The sequence below is a fragment of the Plodia interpunctella genome, chromosome 15, assembly GCF_027563975.2.
Source record: "Plodia interpunctella isolate USDA-ARS_2022_Savannah chromosome 15, ilPloInte3.2, whole genome shotgun sequence".
NCBI classification, from domain to species: domain Eukaryota; kingdom Metazoa; phylum Arthropoda; class Insecta; order Lepidoptera; family Pyralidae; genus Plodia; species Plodia interpunctella.
This window is the reverse complement of record NC_071308.1, coordinates 4,702,687-4,722,707: the sequence shown is the minus strand read 5'-3', so window position 1 is coordinate 4,722,707 and position 20,021 is coordinate 4,702,687. Positions and strand designations below refer to the sequence as shown.

The 20,021-nt window shown below is 36.5% G+C and overlaps 2 protein-coding genes across 13 annotated transcripts in view; both read left to right on the top strand.

Annotated features, from left to right (window-relative positions):
• The first annotated feature begins 351 nt into the window (after positions 1–351).
• On the top strand, positions 352–4,061 carry LOC128676042 (Krueppel-like factor 17). The gene is made up of 3 exons (XM_053755942.2): positions 352–617; positions 2,299–2,626; positions 2,969–4,061. The coding sequence occupies exon 3, from the start codon at positions 2,974–2,976 to the stop codon at positions 3,817–3,819; it is 846 nt and encodes a 281-aa protein (XP_053611917.1). The 5' UTR covers positions 352–617; positions 2,299–2,626; positions 2,969–2,973; the 3' UTR covers positions 3,820–4,061.
• A 2,002-nt stretch (positions 4,062–6,063) lies between these two features.
• Positions 6,064–20,021, top strand: part of LOC128675719 (unconventional myosin-IXa-like) — a 27,978-nt gene continuing 14,020 nt past the window's right edge. Inside the window, exons 1-16 of one of the 12 annotated variants that reach the window (XM_053755283.2) lie at positions 6,069–6,301; positions 6,751–6,920; positions 7,953–8,096; positions 9,158–9,270; positions 11,634–12,547; positions 12,824–13,001; positions 13,751–13,890; positions 14,188–14,434; positions 14,748–14,883; positions 15,182–15,330; positions 15,690–15,800; positions 16,404–16,451; positions 17,240–17,419; positions 18,515–18,709; positions 19,157–19,404; positions 19,790–19,961. In XM_053755283.2, the coding sequence (XP_053611258.1) occupies positions 6,891–6,920; positions 7,953–8,096; positions 9,158–9,270; positions 11,634–12,547; positions 12,824–13,001; positions 13,751–13,890; positions 14,188–14,434; positions 14,748–14,883; positions 15,182–15,330; positions 15,690–15,800; positions 16,404–16,451; positions 17,240–17,419; positions 18,515–18,709; positions 19,157–19,404; positions 19,790–19,961 (3,005 nt within the window). In that variant the 5' untranslated portion in view covers positions 6,069–6,301; positions 6,751–6,890. Of the gene's footprint in view, positions 6,428–6,747; positions 6,921–7,952; positions 8,097–9,157; positions 9,271–11,402; positions 11,558–11,633; positions 12,548–12,823; positions 13,002–13,750; positions 13,891–14,187; positions 14,435–14,747; positions 14,884–15,181; positions 15,331–15,689; positions 15,801–16,403; positions 16,452–17,239; positions 17,420–18,514; positions 18,710–19,156; positions 19,405–19,789; positions 19,962–20,021 lie in introns of those variants that run through there. The other 11 variants (XM_053755284.2, XM_053755281.2, XM_053755282.2 and 8 more) reach the window with 11 other exon arrangements.

The following is a 20,021-nucleotide window of genomic DNA, read 5'->3' as shown; positions in this document are numbered from 1 at the left end:
TGCAAGTGTGACCATTAGATGTTTGTATACCAGTACGTAATCATCGTGGTGGCCGTCGGAGAGACCCTGGCAGTGCCAGCCACGGATTGTTATCGCTGCTTATTGTACTGTACTGTTACTTCAACAAAATTGTTACGTATTTTGGTAAACAAATTCTGCACGAACTTTGTAGACAAGCAATGTTGCCCAGGACATTAAGTTAATCGCAAATTCCAGTGAACAAAAAAGTGGCTTTGAAGTGATAATTTTATTAATTATCAGTAAGTTTATCTTAATTTTGCCAAACTTAACATGCAATCAATAACACACATATACATTTAAAAACACTTTATCGACAGTTGTCTCGTAAACTTGGAGGCCATCGTAATATGAGGAGATAGATATTAGCATGCCAGATGCCGGCGGTGCCAGCCACCGGTGGATGCCGCCGCCGCGTCGTCGCCAACGACGACGCAGCATGTCCATACGACGCAACATTCATCCTTAAATCATGACGCAATTTGGAATAGGTTCAGTTGGGTGGCCATCTAACATAAGTTTTTTTAAACAATTTAAAACATTCACAAGCTTTGCGTTCGTGAGAGGATTTTGCCTTGGCCGTTAGAACTGTTATACAAGTAAGTACAAAAATAAATTAGCTAAATTGTTTGCTAGTTAAAAGTACCAATCAGTGTCAATAATTAATCCAACTTTAGTCTTGTAGTAGTAAACCTGGACCTTCCAGCTTCCACCGGCGGGAGTTGTCGATGTAAAAATGTCTATGTGGTATTCCAGTCTGGAATTGGAATTATATATATATATATAAGTAGGTAGGTATATTATAAATGCTAAAGTGGTTTTGTTTTGGTGCCTCTTCAAGCTACTAGTGTGTTAAAATAAATATGGTATATGGATATATGGTAAAACTAGCTTTTTTTATTCGGTCAAGCTTAGATTCTGATCAAAGTGTCAAAAAGTACTGTTCCTGTGGGATATTTACGCAGACGAAACAGCGCTGGCAAAAGCTACATTTTTAACTGTTACTGATAATATGGGGGACACGATATTTTATCACAGTAACTACGATGACAATCTTCACACAACAGTCTCGTCACAATGATTCATGAGTCTATACTATTATTATAAAGAATAAGCGTTTGTGAGTGTATGTTTGAGGCGGGTAATGTCCGAAACTACCGAACCGATTTCAAAAATTATTTCACCATTAGAAAGGTACATTATCCAAGATTGCTATAGGCTATATTTTATCTCAAAATTCCCACGGGAGCGAAGCCCCAGGTAACGTCGGGTAGTTAGTAATATATATGAATTGCAAATTGGTTCCATAATACAAATTCCAATTACCTATATTATATTCCACAAAGACAATAGATCCTTACGTCTATTCTATCCAATTTATCCCAGTCAAGCTTCTTTCTCTACAGTTGCAGTCAGCTTACTTTTGTGATTGTGATGTACCTACCTACACCAACCATGAAACGCGAGAGTATCAAATAGGTACAGACTTAGGTATCTAAATGTTTTTTTATGAGAATAAAACAACGTAGGTATTCAGACTAATTCGATTTTTAAATTCTTCTTATCCCATCCCATACTTATAATCAATCTCTTGTGATCGGCTCAGTTTTTTCAGACGTTTTAGTTAAATTTTATTTTAAAAATATGTAACCAATTTTGAACGACATTTTTTCATCATGAATTATATTTCTGGATTTATAGTTAAACCTTAGACCTAATTTCCACAAAATATTTATGATACAAACAACAAACAGTTCTTCGTAACAGAAACAATCTGTTTCTGTTACGAAGAACTGTTTGTTGTTTACGTCGAAACTCGTAAAAAAACCAGTGACGAATATCCGACCCAATCAACGATAGATAATAAATAATAACCACAGTAGAATACGCGTTTTTTTATATCCCCTGGGAAATTTGTTTGCTAATATGTATTTGTTAAGCGTGATTTAACGCAATTTTTAAAAGAAAAGGTAACTAAACGTATATTTTTATTATGCAAGTAAACATTCAACGGATTTGGTATGTATTTATTTACAATCGTCCAATAGGGCAATAGAAGCGGCGGATAAGTCGAGCAAACAACCGATAAGAGAAAAGAAAGTGAATGATCTTCGTCTCGCGTAATGTTCAATAAACAGCATTGTTAATTGATATTTCCACTTTTTATCATTTTAACTGCGCTCTGTTAAATTGTCGTCGAAAACAAAGTAATTATATGTACCTAAGCTCGCGTCAGTGTCGTACAATTGCTTACAGTTACTCTTGTACGTTCATTCACAGCAGTGCCAGTTAATTTCGCCTTGTAGAAACTACATAATAGCAATCGATGGCTGTCGGGTCGGACATGTGCGTGCGCGGATCCCGATAATCGGTGATCGTGTTATCAGTCCGCATGTCCGGAGCGAGGTGCGGGCGCAGGCCTACTCCAACTCCAGTCCAATCCCAGGACGCGACGCAAACGGCTGGATGCAACCTCATCATCCCGCATCAGCGAGATAACTTCCTTAGTGCCGCATTGTCCGAATAACAGGCCGGCTTTATACCAGCAATAACAAATAGTACTAGTACAACTAATGGTGTCTGTGGATAAAGATAGTGAAAAATAAAGGTAAATATATAATTTAATTAGTATGTAGAAAGGCAGTTATTTATTTATTTATAACAATAAAAACTACACTAAATCCTAAGTTCTTCAAGAAGAACGGATTAATTATTTCTGTCGACATCTTGCATTACCTATTTGATGAAACATAAGTTTCTCGGTTATATTCAAGTTGTTGTTTTGTAATATGCCTTCTTCATTTTTCACATTGATAAAACAAATTAGTTAAGTTTCCTCGCGATGTTTTCAATGCTCTATATAAGTTAAATTAGTCTTAAGCACTGACAACACATCATTTCGCTGCATAAATGTCTGAATTATTAAATAACAATCATTAATTGATTCCAGGCAAAATGTTCTTTGACACCAGCGGGCCTCTGCTCGAAGACGCTTTCTTAAGTGATCCCATCCTCTTCGAGCACTCACCACCAGCGAGTCTTGTCAACTTTGAGATACCAACGTTTGAATCAGATGACGACTGGCAACTTAGAGACTTGGACATACAGTGTGATGCATTCGTCGGTGATGCCGCGGATATCAGCAAAGAAGACTTTAATCTGGCGGGAAATACACCTGTGTTCGATTTCGAAGATTTAGACGAGAGTATAATTGACGTGTACTTATTAGAAGCCTTAAATAGTGATTTATCTAATGACTCTCCACAGTCGGGAATAGATTCCGCTGGTAGTAGTGAATCTTTATACGTGTTGGATACGCATGACTATGATGTTGTACCATATGGACCAGAGTGGATCGGCAAACAGACTGCCGAGAGCGATATAGAAAGGGTTAATTCAAAAATGAAGTCTTGGGGAGAACCTAAGTTTTGTGCTGAATTGGGAGCGTTCCGTTGCCCAGTGGAGGAGTGCGGGAAGTTGTACGCTAAAGCGTCGCACGTGCGGGCGCATTTGCGGCGCCATAGTGGTGAGAAGCCGTACCGGTGTACGTGGGAGGGCTGCATGTGGCGATTTGCGAGGTCAGACGAGTTGGCGCGTCACCGTCGCAGCCATTCGGGGGACAAGCCCTACGGCTGTACTGAATGTGGCAAACGGTTCGCTCGTTCCGACCATCTTTCGAAACATGGCCGTGTCCACGAACGCCGGCGCCGTGCCGCTGAGGCTGTAGCTGCCACTGCTTCACTTGCAGCAGTCAACAGACAGAACACAATCCGTGTGACAAGAACACGGAGAATATCGTGATTTATTGCTGAACTGGAGTAACTACTTAAATTTATAATCTATGGACAGAAATTAAGACTGTTATAGTAAGTACGTAATACATAAAGTACAATTTAAGTCAGAAATTTGTGCGAGCCGCCGGTTAGTAGTATGTTGTATGTATAAGAAAGAATGAGTCATATAATATGTAATAATTTCAAAATTTTAAGAAACTAAGTATATACCTAGTAATAAAACTGAAATTTTGTTATTATTTATTAGTAAATAACATGACCATATTACTTATATTCGTCAATACTAAAACGAGTTAATATTGAACCTACATTTTTTGGGCCAGTGACCACTAGTCAACTAACACTTAGGTACACCGGAAATCACAGTATCATCTATGAACTCAATTGAAAGGATTGCACCTCAAGGCGGGGTCCATCTACTGAGGCAACCACTGTTTAGTGCTGGTCCATTATATAGCACAATCACATATAGGCACATCAATTTTGTTTCCAATGTAATCCACATTACCATTTCTGTCTCATTAGCCCAATGGTTGACAAAATGTTCAAATTAATAAATACTTAGTGGTCTTCTAAATAAAATTACAATAAGTAATACTACTTATAAGCATAGTTTTGTTATTACGAAATTATAACAAACAATCGATTGTATATTTGCAATCCATTGTTTGTTATAATTGTTTCTCTAGTAAATAAATCATCGTTTGGTGTGTGAAAACGCAAAAAGAAACATTGGGTATATTATCGGACGAGGCGGTGGACTTTGTAGTTGTTTAGCTAAAATATCAGATGAGTGTAGGTTTACCAGATCTGGAATTAATTAATCCGGATAAAATCCATTACTAAGCAATAAATATCCTGAAATTACTGGCTAATGATCTAAATGGTCTGTGTGTATGATACATACAGTAGTTTTAATGGAACCTACCTACTAATAAATATGCATACAAGTGTAGTAACATACTAATACATATGCATAAAAAATATGTAATTAATTAATACATACCGCACCGCATCCCAAACTAAAATATATCAAGCTTGTCGCTTGCGAATTATTATAATTACATAATACAATTTATTGTATTAATATTCGGTGTGCGGAGCGGGGCGTCACAGGCGCGGGCGAATTGGACGACGGGGGACATACCTTTCTAAAAAAGTATTAATTTCTGCAATTCCAAATTTTCCCTGTTTTCCTGACAGAGTCTAAAATTCCTAACATGTTAGGACAATCCTGTCATCTGATCTAAAACCCTAGATGAGTGATTAGCAGGCGTTAAGCGGCGTACCAAAAATCGACAAAAAATGAATAATAAATTTTACCAAATGTAGGGCAAGCAAATGAACAAAAATAATAAAAATAGTGCAAATAAAAATTTAAATAATCAATAGGGTAGAGACTTTGTAAGAAAATATCTTGCACGTTTTAAATCAATCCTACTGATATATTAGGTAAAAATGCGCAAGTTGGGATATGAGTATGTTTGTTACTCTAATCACTATATACTTACCTATCAAACGGATTTCGGTGAAATTTGGTACACGGGTAGATAGAAATAGCAGTGCGCCACTTCTTCACATAACTACCTATGTCTGTGGACCTTATCTTTAGAGTTACAGCAAAAATGCAAGATATATTACCTATACGTATGTATTTGTACTTTGTCTATGCTTTGAACTGAATTGAAGCAAAGCTTGTTTGGAAGTTTTTGGCGGGATGAAACCGGAAATGGATGAAAAGGATATAGGTAGTGACATTGACACTCAGACGTGACATAAATTCTATTATCCAAAATCTTTGGTAAAATAATTCCCTGACTCTGTCACTTTCTCTTTAATGATTTGTACCACAGATTTAAATCTGTGATTTGGGAATGGATTTAGTAAGTACTTCGGCGGAGTGCCTACTAATATTATGGATTTGGGTGATTTGTTCTATGCAGTGCGGCCCAGTGAATAGCAGTTACTTACCTACCTACTTATTAAATTTATATACTACCTATTTATATATATATTATATTTATATACCTACTTATTAATTATATAAAACTGAACAAAATATTGCACCTAATCAAAAATGATTTTAAAAAAATATGAAATGATTAAAATTTCCGAATGAATTACCATAAACGATGCATTTTTAGTCTAGTAACTACTCTAGTCTATGGTATTACCCGAACTATTTACGAAGTCAACATTTCCTTAGCAACCCCATACAATTGAAGTGTATATTTAAAATAAGTTTTGATACACGATTCAATTCGACACAAATAAAAATGGTGGTTCAATAGATTAGATTTCTCTGAACATAATTGTTACTTGCAATACGTTACATACATTTTTTAAACAGTTTAAAAGTACCAAACAACGTTTATTTTATGTGTAATAATGTAAATAAATAATTGTCGCAATTAAACAGTGCGAGAACGAAAGCAGAGTTTGACAAATAACAGGTTGTTGGAGACACCGATTTCGCTTCAGTTTTATGTGTAAAGTGTTGTTTTTTACTTTTATAAGTGGTTTTCGAGTGGCAATTTTCTTATGTTTCATAAAGTGGACATTTAGAATTCGTTTCAATAAAGCAATAAACAAAGAAATCCGTAGAAACGCTCTTAGTAAGTATTTGGTTTTATTCAATCAGCATGTGACCCAAATCTGTGATTTCTCTTCTTTGTTTCTAGCTGTAAAACTTATATTTTTTCTTAAAATCATTCCCAGTCCTCAGTTCCGATGATATGGATAAATGTTATTGCAAATATCACCATATAAACATTGTATTTTCGAACTTGTCACGGTTGAATTCAACCTGCTCAGCTCACTGGGGGTCAGGTGCATAACACCGAATACTTGCATATTTTAACAATAATAATGAGATAGTGTTCAATTACTGATGTGTTAAGAGTTTCGGTTGTATAAAATTATAAAATGTTTTTAGCAGATGACGATAACCATATAAAAATAGAAATCCATAATGTCTAGATGTTCACAAAAAAATGTGAGATGTCTGGTCAGTGGCATTCGAGCAGAGAAGATTTCTGGAGATTGATTTACACAGTACAGGTTGTACAATGACACAGGATGGCTGAGAACTATAGATACATAGTGCAGGTTAGTGTCAGATTGTTTATTTATTTAATTTTTATTTAAAGACAATTATTTTCTAATGCTGGGCAAGGGCCTTCATTCTTTCCATTTGGTACTGTCCTATGTTAAAATTTTCTAGTTTTTATGGAACCTGTCCAAATCACATCACCCTCTGGTTCTTGGCTTACCCGGTCTTTGACTGTTTGTTGGGGCTTATGTGAGTCGTGATCTTTGACAGATTACTTAAACAAATTAATTTTTGATAAAATATTGAGGCTTTTCAATACATAAAATCTGTACAACTTAACAATTATTTCATTAAGATCAGGATCAAAGCATCCCCAATCGCTAAACCTAAACCAATCTGTCAATACAAAAAATAACTACAATACTGAAAATTTCATTATGATTTACATCATAGGCAATGTATTATTGTATTATTATTGTAGCAATGTATTATATATATATATATATATATATATATATATATATATATATATATAACTCATGTATAACTCATGTATTTTAAAATATATAATGAAATGAAAACAAAAAACTTCTGTTAAAATATTATTTTTTCTTGTGAAAAAGTGTAAGTAAGGAATCTGTGTTTATTGATCATAATGTTATTAAGAGTCAGTTTACAAATATGTATGTTCACTGTTTACAAATATAAACAGCTGCCAGGTGGAGAGCCTAACACCACCCTGGAATGCCCTTATCAAGCTTGATCTTTCAACTTGATCATTCTTTTGGTGATATAAATACATAATTTGGCACAATTCTCACTGAAATCTCTGGCAGTTTATTTTTATTTTATTGATCTTCAAACTCATTTTATATGAAAAAAGATCTATCAAATATAACAAATAAAACAAATGAAACCCTGATATTTATGGAAACAGACGTTTTGTATAATTTCTACTCAAATCTATAGAACACTAATATTAACTACACATGTCAGTCACCATGTTTTATAAGATAAGAACTCTTAGGTACACTACGATTTAAGGATATTATTAGGTTTTTTATGTATACCAAGTGTATTGATAACAGGTGTTTGTTGGAGCACTCTCGGCACAATATGAGGCACTGTCAGTGGAAGCCTCCAAACAAACAAGCTCCGAAGAGATAGTGTGCTGCATTGCAGATAAACTAAACCTAAATAATGGCTCAGGAGGACCATATGAGCTGGCAGAGGTATGTACTTAATTAACTCTGTTGACAATACAATCTTAAAATTGATTTGAATTATCTTAGTAACATATATTTTTTAAATTATTATTTAGCATAGTCAGTAGAGAGTTTTAGCTCTGTGTGTATATTAAATAAAAAATAAAGTAATTGTTTTAAAAATCCTAATCGGGATTTCGTTTTCCCAAATCTCTGAAGATCCATAGTTGGTAACCCTACCAGTATACTAGAATTCAATGACATATTACTCATATGTAATTGACAAGCTTGGTGTTTGTCATCTATTTTTTTTTGTTGAATGAACTTTAATGACTCAGATAAATATCATTGCAACTTCCTTTACTTGTGCATGTTGCAAGATGTTAAAAAATTCCATACCTTACTCCATAAGACTGTGTTATATATGCAATAAGTGAAAAGGTCAGATTCCACATTTCTTATTTTATCAAACATGTTTTCTCAACATAAGAATCTTTTCTTTACTCAATTGATTGTTATCTGACTAGCACTGTCTGGTTTGAAACATGTGGCCTTAATTTATTGAATATTAAAAACTGGATGGTAACTATAAGAAGGTGAATCATATCATAATCATGAATTACTAGCTCTTGCCCGCGGCTTCGTCCGCGTTAATTTTCTGGGATGAAAGGTACCCTATGTCCTTCTAATTTAAAATTTCAAGAAGATTGGTTGAGTTGATAGAGCATATAGAGGTAAGGATAATTAAATATACATGTTAAAAACAGAAGCAGTAATAGTGTAATGTAGTGTAATGGCTAAGACCTGTGCTTGAGAATTGAAAGGTTCCAGGTTGGATTCCATGGTTCCAGGAGAAAATGAAATGGTTCAGGTTGAAAGGTTCCAGGTTGGAGTGCAAACAAGAGTGCATGCCAATCTGACTCATATATAGTAGTTTTCATCGACTACCACTTGTTTCCGGTCAAGGAAAACATCGTGAGGAAACCTGCAGTCTAGACGATAATAACCTATTTCATACAACTATTATTTATTGGACGTCACCTTTGAAAAAGCGCAAATAAATATTTATAAATATATTTCTCAAACAGGTTGTGGGTGATGTAGTCAGCGGCGAGTGCAAGGAGAGGCGGCTTGCACCTGATGAATCTCCCGTTGGTGTCATGTTACTGTGGCCTAACAACAACTCCGAGCAATACTATAGGTAAATTGTCATAGTTTTTGGACATCTTGGACTGGTATTCCTTTTGTGACTTGCAACTGAGAAATGATGGCCTATATATCCCAAACATTATATTGACATTATCTTAACAATATATAAATAAGCAAACATATTATAATTTAAAACATAATGTTTTGCAGGAAGCAAGTTTGTTTGAATTTTTCTCCTTATTTTGGTTTATTTATAAGTTGAATAAATTCAACATCACTACTTAGTATGAAACAAAATCGTCCTCTACCTCTGTCTCTTTTTAAGCTTTCTTCTTTCAAACCACGCAACGTATTTTGCGATGCGAAGCAGAGTCGGGTGGCTAGTTTATTAATAAATCAATTTATGGTGATCGTTTAGCTCCCTTGGAGGTTTAGTGCTGGCATGCACTTTCAAATAATATTTTAGAGTTAAAGAAATTCCAATAAATAATTAATAACAATTTAGGTACATATCTAATCTTATATTTTTACATATCAACGTCTTATAGTGAACCACTATTTCAATCTAATTTTGCTATTTTAACATGATAGGCGATAGGGCTTTATCATTTACTTTATCTCTATGACATTAGTATGTCTATAGCACTACATATCTGTAATAATTATTCTCAAATTATATTCTACTCTAATACATCTAACCTTGTTTGTACACCTGTTTACTAATTGCCTAGTCCTGTCACTTTATACTATTGTATAGCTGGCTAGTTAGTTGAAACAGCCAATTATGTTTGGACACGCGTTCTTTATTGTGCAAATTCTGACAGGATTGTTACTTTTCATTCATTTAAAAATATACCTTTTTTTAAATCTGCTTTTTCTTGGCGCCAAATACGATCACAATGGGATCGCGGACAACTAACGCTTCTGATCAAGTGGTTAAACTCACCACATGATCAGTTCCGTGTGGGCACATAATAAATAGCCCAAATTAATTATAACATTATTTTGTGAACTACCTTGCGTTTCAGTATAATCATCGTTTGCTGGACTGTAGTAATAGTAACTGATTTAAGAGTTATGTATGAAGCTGGTTAGACATCTTTGTTAGTTGCTATTATTTTTTGTTAGGGTCTATTTCTCACCTTGATCATGATTTTAATCTGATAACCATTTGTTTATTAACACTTGTAAGTGAATTGAGTCATTGCAATCAACAAATGAATCATATTCCCTTCCAAACTGGACCATGAAACTGATAAATCTACGATTTAATTATAACTAGATATGATAAACATATATTTTTTTCTTACCTCTATTTAGTATCAACAATATAATTGAACAATAAAGTAATTTATAACGTATTTATCAGTACTATTTTTGTTTCCATTTTATATTTTGTAGCGCAATAAATATTAAAGATTTCCCAGAAAATGTCGTGTCTTTAGGCAAGGCCAGATATGTATATAACAAGATTGCTATACAATTTGTCTCAATTAAGAAACGGACATAGAGTCTTGAAATTACAACGCAAAGTTAGGCACCACGCCAACTGTAATGTTTCGGAACAGAATAATTTATGGGAACAAAAAATAATAAATATAATGATCCGGTCGACTTGGCGACTTCACTAAAAACGGAGCAAGGTCGCCTATTTGATTGTTATGTGGCGAATTTACGGTAATCCGAGCTATGAATTGTCTTTATGTGTGCGTCTGTCTTTCATCTTTTGATTAATCACAAAATTGCATGAGTGTATTTACCCACTCGCCGCGGCTACGGCTTTAGTCGCGGTGATTATCGTACAATCTATATATATTTTAATACATCTTGGTATATATTTCCTAAAAATGTGCCCGCAACTTTGCGTGCGGTTTGAAACAAACAACGATGTTTGAAGATCAGTTTTGCAACAAACTTAGCTTAATAAATATTTCTTTAATATTATTCCATTCGTTCTAAACCAGTACATGTATCAGCTTGTTTACTCAAATTTCAGTCTGTAGACTTCAGAGATAAGTGGAGAGACGTTAGTGCATGTATGTAAATTTCTGGAGCTGACGTTCTGATCTGTGTGCGACGCAATATAAATATTTTCCAGATTAATGTTTACATCACATCATTCGCGTTACAAATTGGTGTTGTTAAATAAAGGATAATAGTGATTGGGGATAATGTTCCAATGGTGCGCGTGAATCACTCTTCCTGCCGCGACCGCCCGATAACGCCGTCTCCATCCTGCCAATTAAACTAAAACATTGCCGTTTACTTCCAACATGGTCTCGAAAATTGTTCGGCCACACGCAAATATTTAGATTTAATCATCTGAATATGACTCAAAAGTAATTTTATTTTTAGTTCAGCTTGTTTATGTGTAATACGTCCGATCGTGTAACTAGGTGATTACTTTGTCGACAGGTTCTATTTGCGCGAGAAAATACCGGACGAGCCATGGATGGAAAATTTCTCAGTGGATCCGCAGCTGATAAAGGATTACTTCCAGAGGTTCCTCTACCAGCCGAAGGACCGCGAGTATCCTGACCTCTGCCAGTTGCCGGAGCTCAATGAACAGACTCTGCTGAATAACCTGAGGGCGAGGTTTGCGGCTGGCTATATCTACACATACGTCGGCTCCATCCTTATAGCCCTTAACCCGTTCAAGTTCTACCCCATCTACAACCCCAAATATGTCAAGCTGTATCAGAACAAGAGAATAGGATCAACCCTCCCTCCACATATATTTGCAGTAGCAGATGCAGCATACCATTCTATGCTGCGCGAGCGAACAAATCAATGTATAGTGATTAGTGGTGAAAGTGGTTCCGGAAAAACAGAGAGCACCAATTTCCTATTGCATCACTTAACAGCTCTCAGTCAGAAAGGATCACACGGGAGTGGAGTTGAACAGACAATATTGAGTGCTGGTCCCGTCCTAGAAGCATTTGGTAATGCAAAGACTGCCCACAATAATAATTCCAGTAGGTTCGGCAAATTCATACAAGTAAATTATAAGGAAAATGGAATGGTCCATGGTGCTGTAGTACAGAAATATCTTTTGGAAAAATCGAGAATTTGCAGCCAAGGTCGGAACGAGAGAAACTATCACGTGTTCTATTATTTGTTGGCTGGTGCATCAGAGCAGGAGAAAGAACAGTTGCATTTGCTTAGTGTGGACAAATACAACTACTTGTCGCGGACTGGTTGCAGTGTGGTTCCGGGTGTGGACGAGCAGTATGAGTTCTCGAGGCTGAAGCAATCTATGGACATGGTGGGATTCACCATGGACAAACGCCGCAGACTTTTTGCAGTGTTATCAGCTGTTTTATTATTGGGTAAGTTTCTTTTAGGATGAGCTTACATTTTGTGGAGTTATTGCTTTTATATTGATTTTACTATTTTTACGCTGTGATTCATTGTTAGTAATAATATAATGTTGTGGAAAATGTTGGGGCAAAGTCGTACATTTTTATAGTTATCCTGCAAAAAAACCCATCACACATTTATATTTAAAAGCATGTTGATTTAGTTTATTAAAATGGTAGTGCCAATCAGTCAATTGACTTATTGCAAAGCAATTACTTTATTAATGAAACAACACCTCATCTCAGGCAACGTGGAGTTCCAGCCAAGAAAGTCTTACCATCACGACGAGGCAGTGGGCGTGAGGAACCCTGAAGTGGTCTCCCTGATATCCTCGCTGCTGCACGTCAAACAGGAGACTCTGTTGGCGGCACTCACGTCTAAACGCGCTAGGGCTTCGGGGGAGACCCTGGTTATCAACTACAGGTAAAATCTAATCTATGACCGACCCAAAGACCATTCTCTTAAGTTATGCCAATGTCTGAGGAACCCAGTTTTTGGTTCTGTTACTTTTTTCTTATTGAGTGTGTTTTAAACTTGGAACTAACATTGGTTGGTGTCAGATTTTATTCAAGTACGACTTGACATTGCGACCACCGCCATCTTCTGTCGGTTACCGAAAAAACATTCAGCTAATGTGCTGGTTTCCTTCACCAAAATAAGCTGCGGTGACTACTTCCTATTAGGTGGGCCGTATTCCGGTTAGCTTACTCAGTATAATAAAAAAACGAAAGCAAATGGCAATAATGTCACATTTAAACAATATTTTCATTTCACAGACTGTCTTTATTGAAAACTTGCAAGATAGAACTGAAATTGTTACCTGTTTATTTATGATGCAATGTTATCGTAATTGTTATGATACAGAAATGAAAATACCTTGTGTATTGTTTTAATATATCAGTCTACCTAGTATTCAGTCATGCGTCTGCTAGTTATATTTTGTTCGCGCTCCGAAAGATATCAATAGCTGGTATATTAATAGATTTGACGTTAGATCGTCATTTCAAAATATGCCATTTCGCAATAAAAATTCGCATATCCTTAGCCGTAGATATATGAAGAATTTCGTTTTCACATTACATTTGTAAATACTCGACTCCTATTTACGAAAACAAATTTAACTTTGTCTAAATACTACTTTTTTAATAAAGAACTCGTCTATTTGTCCCCAGATTACCAGAAGCAATAGCGACTAGAGACGCCATGGCTAAATGCCTATATGGTGCACTATTCGACTGGATCGTAATGCAGGTGAACCATGCACTGTTGTCTAAAAAGGACACGCTGCGGGAGCATCAAGGACACAGCATTGGTCAGTAAAATTGTTATTTATTTTCTTATAATTATAATGTTTATAATATAATATTGTGTTCGTTTGCCAGCTCTTGTAAGTTCTTACTTAGTCATGCGTCTGAGTCGAGGATATAAATGGTTGAAAAATAATTGTGTTTTGTCCCAAAACATTTTCAATTTTCTATAGTAACTGTCACGGCTTTTGATTTGAAATAAAATGTACTCGGTCACAACTATATAAATAATTGCTGATAAAAATAATAGTAATTTCGTTTACATGTGTCAGTAATTTATTAAATGCGTCCAATGTCTCCAGGTGTTTTAGACATATTCGGCTTCGAGGACTTCGGGCCGTCGAACAGCTTCGAGCAGCTCTGCATCAACTACGCAAACGAGCACCTGCAGTATTACTTCAACCAGCACGTGTTCAAGTACGAACAAGAAGAGTACAGACGCGAGGGAATCCGATGGACGGATATAGGGTTTTCGGATAATACGCAGTGTTTGCAGCTTATCGAGGGCAAGCCTAGTGGGCTGCTGTGCTTGTTGGACGATCAATGCAAGTGAGTTTTTAAGCCAGATATCTTTTTCGGTATGAGATAAAAGGCAAATTACGTTCGCGAATTTTTTTTTTCATTTTATTATTTTGTTTTGACATAAATATGCCATCCTCATATATAGTTCGTATTGAAACTGCTTCAATCAAGAACAATATTGTGCAACTTAATTATTCTTTAGTGACTCATTTAACGATATTCCTTGGCAACTAATTAAATTATGCGAATAAATCAGATGGCGAAATGATTAAAGCTGGTAGAAACAAACGAATTTATTTTCTATGTTATTAAACGATACTGAAACAACAATATTTTTCAGTTTCCCCTGGGCGACGAACGAAACCCTACTCCAGAAATTCAACTCTGTGCATGAGGACAACCAGTTCTATGAGAAACCACAGCGCAGGGAGCCCGCCTTCGTCGTCAAGCACTATGCTGGCAGGGTCAAATACCAGGTAACCTATTGTTATTCATGTAGGCTTATTTATTACTATCTATAATGTATGTTGTATTAGACACTGTTTTAATTTACATTACTACAAAATAACATTCATGTTGCTTGAGTTTAAGATATACCATCTGTTAACACTATTTATTTATCTTTGAAGAACAGAACTAATGATAAAATGTTGTAATTCTGGAAGTTAGATGACAACAATTATTGATCGTAACTGCGGCATACTATAAAATAGTTCGATTTTATGTTTTATAATATGTTTAGATGATAGTTTATCAATCTGTTTCACCTTACAGGTGACAGCGATGAGGGAAAAAAATTTAGATCTGATGCGGCAAGATATAGTGAGCGTGTTGAAGAATTCTTCGCTGGCGTTCGTGCGAGAGTTGGTCGGCGTCGACCCCGTCGCGGTCTTCCGGTGGGCCATCGTGCGGGCATTCTTTAGGTAACCTTTTTTGTGATAATACATACTGATACCACTATCTAATGTCAATACAAGGGGAACTCCTGGTATCAGGAGGAACTCCTCAACGGCTAATGAATTCATAAAAAAAAATACGTTTGAAAATTGATAATGATGATGGTGACCTATTTACTTGGTTTTTACTCGTACAGTCGAATTTCGAACGCCTCCACGCAGGGCTATAGGGGCAGAGGTAAATGCGGAGGGCTTGCGATCTGACTACTAGCTGCTGCCTGCTTATTTGCCATCAGACTTCACCATTGTGGCATTCACGGATTTCTAGGAGCTGCTATGACAAGTAGTGGTAAAACGTTCCCTAACCTTGTTGATTGTTTTTTCAGGGGATATTTCGCATTCCACGAAGCAGGCAGAAAGCATAGAGTCCACAGAACGGACGGAGCTTTGAGAGTGTCTCGCGCCTCTATTCACGCGCCTAATGACAGCATAATCAGGTCAGTTCTATTATATTCCCAACTATATGCTACGTCCTTGTGTCAATACGCAAATTTAAAATTGCTTTCCGATCAATCCAACTAACTGCAAGTCTTTGTAATTACTATTTTACTGTAAATGGCATGTCATAATTGAAATAAAAACATAATTAGATAATAGTCCCAATTTAGACGCATTTGGATGATAGTCCCGTGCGACACTAGTGCTAGAATGCTATGACATGAAGCTAATTATAAATTGAAAAAGTACTTAGCATGCCGTCAAGCGTGCATTGTGTACAGTAACATACATTCTCACTTTAAAAGCTTGAGTCTCGACAGAGGCTTGCTAAAGTCCGTGTCTAATTCAGGCGGAAAAAAGGTTAAGACCTTGAATAGTATATATCTGTCCCTTACACATAATATATTGCCATTACGTTTTACAACTTTATTGTTCAAATGCGACCGTGATATATTATTTCCATGCTTGAGATAGATATAAATCAGTCCGGGGTCATTGTCCGTTTTCCGTCTGCTATAGAAATAATGTTTAGGGGATTTATTGAGAATTGAAGTGCTTTGCATATAGTTATGTGACGTAATGATTTGTGTCTTGTTGCTCAGCCAACTGGTGACAGTATCGTCAATCAATCTCGCAATCAACCGCATTGCGTAAGTCACCGTCTGTACGGCATGCTTATTATTATTACTCTATGTGCACCTAACGCATGGACATTACATTTTGTTACTTCCGTCAAACCTCGCCATCTGGCGGCTGCGTTTAGACCACTACATAATTTGGCCACATAATGAACTGACAGTTTATTTATATGTGCCTCTCACTCGCACAATACTATGAGAGTGAGAGCTACATAATTGCCGACATTGTCAGTCCGTTTGAAAGAGGTCTAGTTGTTCACAGAACCAATCATGCTACAATAAATTCATTTCGGAGTCGGTCTGAGCACAGCCTAACTACTGTGTAAACATTTCGCTACTAAAGTAAATTTATTAATTAAACGAAGTAAATTAAAATAATGATAAATTCATACATTTTCTATTGAATAAAAAAATCCCCTTCCAAATTACGATGTTGCATTTGCAATAGGTTGAATTCCCAAAATCCATCATTATCCTTATATGAAAGTAGTTTAGATTACTGACAAAAATTAATAAATACACTTTTCTAATCAATCCCTTGCTTTATCATTTATTGAACCCCTCGCATTTTTTTAGTCTACTTATCAGTTGTTATTGAACCATGATGTAGACATTTTTCCGCTTTATTCTGTAGAAATCTAAACGTTAACACTTACTTCGTTCAATTAAATCCTCTATTTACCTAGTCGTAGGCGTAACGAGCCCTAATAGATCATATCACTAAGTCCAAGCACATCCATGCATGCGTTACACATTTGATTTTTGAAATTTATTTTTTTAACTCGTGCGCGTTCGGATAGAACGCCCAATAGAACGCCGGCAAAGGTCGGGCTGAATCGCGCGGAGGTTAAGCAGCGAGTGGATAGCGCGCGCGCCGATGGGAAGACAAAGAATTATAGGATAGCGGAGACGCGCACGCGCAGGGTGGAGCGGGAGTTCGACGACGCGGACGTCATGCAGCGCGCCAGCCAGATCGTTATGTACGTCGAGCGCTTCTCTGTCTCTGATGCGCACATGCACTCATCAAACAAATGTCTAATGTTGAAATTGCCGCAAACTCTTATTTTAAGGGACATGTCAAACCAGTAAATAGCATTATGAAGTCTCGTCATATTTCATGGTTCATTTCTGAATCAGATACAAAATTACTTTAAAATTTAAATCCAAAATGATTCAACTGCTTTTATTGTCTTAGTAGTTGACTTTAAATAAAAAATACACATTTTTTAATTTTTCAAATTTCCTTTAAAATGTGTTGTTAGGTTTGAGCTATTTCACAATGTAGGTCATTTGAAACTTGCAAACGATTTTTCTATGAGAAATCAAAACAAGATTTTTGTTTGATGAACCTGCGATTTTCGGTGGGGATTCTTCACTCTCTATCACGGTGATGGCTGTTGGGTTTTAATTTTCCAAGCATTTCTCTATGTTGTGTGTGATAATCGGTGCTACATGTTATACATTAAAAAAAAACGGGCGCTTATCAGTGGTCGGTATAATGCGGGAAATATATATAAGTACTTGTTATTTATTTTGTTTTTATTTTTTATGATTTTTAAAGACGTTTTATTTTGATTATGTGTGTTTTTATTGGTTTACAAACAGAATTCACTGTGCCAGCTTGTATCACGATACTCATACATCAGGTAGATCTGTTGTCATCGACACATATGTAAATACATGTCATGTACACAACGCAAACGCATGTTGTAAATATAATTAAGTATAAATCACGTAGTTGGTTATATTACGGTGGAAGGTATCTTTAGCTCGAGCTAGTATTCCGTAGTATTGAAGTTCTATTAAACTTGGTTACTGACAAAAAACATTCATATTCAGCCAGCCGCTACAGACTTTCTCAATGTAAAATCACATTTTCAACAAATAAATACTTTTGTAACCGTCATTCAACAAAATTTAAGCGACTTAATAAACTTGTAGCAGGCAGATCAATTTTTGACAACAGTCAAACGTGTCGAAATTGGTATTGTAATATTATTTTGTGAACGGAATACAAGCTCGAGCTAATCAACATTAGCAAAACGCACGTCTAGCACGCACGGTTGTGTCCGCAGGAAGAACAAGTCGTTCAGGCCCCGCGAGCGGGCCAAGAAGGGGCTGAAGAACCTGCAAAGCGTAAAGACCTTGGCGGGGCGCACCGCCGCGCCCACGGGCAAGCGGAAACAGCCGCTCACTGTCGCTGCGCAATTTCAGCATTCCTTGGCGGCACTTATGGAAACGCTCAACCAAGCTAACCCGTTTTTTATAAGGTGATTAAAATTAGATATGCCATTTTTTTGGTAGTCCATTTTCTGTCCTATCTCTAAGCAAAATAAATGTGGGATATGATTCCTTTTATTATTATGTTAAAATGCAATTATACCAGGTTATCGCTTGTAATATGTACCAGTATTATCGTTCAATTATGTTTTTAGAGACTGTCAATTTGCCACATTTTTTTTCTCATGTTCACACAAATATCAAAGTACCCAGTGACTTTAAATGAAAATACAATCGTGTAAATCCAATGTCATTAATGAAAATTAATAATTATCGACGGAAAACTCCTTCTAAAACTGAAACTGTCGACTTTTCTATCTATAATCACACACGAGCGACCAGTATTTTCGATTAATGATCACTATTTCTCACGTTACATTTATCCACTGAAATCCAATTTCATTCAGCGTAACAATAAAACCTTTAAAATCCCCCAGATGTATAAAATCGAACAGCGATAAGATACCGAACGTGTTCGACGAAGAGACCGTCCAGCGTCAGTTGCGGTACACCGGCATGCTGGAGACGGTGCGCATCCGGCAGGCCGGCTACAACGTGCGGCTCACGTACGAGGAGTTCATACAGCTGTACCGCATCCTGCTGCCCAAGGGGCTGCTCAGCTCGCAGGCCGACGTCAGGCATTTCTTGGCCACCTTGAATTTGGACAGGGATAACTATCAATTAGGTGAGACATTTATCTACTTATAACTAGTTTTAGTTAGATTTAAGTGTACCGGCTGCTACTTCGTTTGCATACGGGCGGTTCGAAATAAATCAATTTTTTCTCGCTGTGTGGCCGGCTAGCAACCAATTTTGGCCGTTCGATTTGGTATTGCATTGGCAAAAAAAATGTAGTTCGTCATAAATTTAATCTTCTCTTTATAGACTTAACAAGTTACTTGGAAGTGGAGAAAAAATATGGTAAAACAACACAGCTGAAGAGAGATATGATAGGAAACTCTAAGGGAGTTTCCTATCATATCTCTCTTCAGCTGTGTTGTGATTTTCCAACCTTTGAATTCCATGTCAGATTCCATGAATATAATCAACAAAAACTATTGAATACCCAGGTGCGACAAAGATCTTCATGCGCGAAAGCGAGCAGACCAAACTGGAATACCGGCTTCACCAGCAGATTATGGCGTCGATCATCGCCATCCAGCGCTGGTTCCGCGCCGTGCTCGAGCGGCGCCGCTTTCTGGCGTTGCGGCGCGCCTCTCGCGTCTTACAGGGTTATTGCAGGTGGGTAATCGTCACTATCATAACATGTGGTGAATGGAATCATCGTTAGGAAACCTGCAC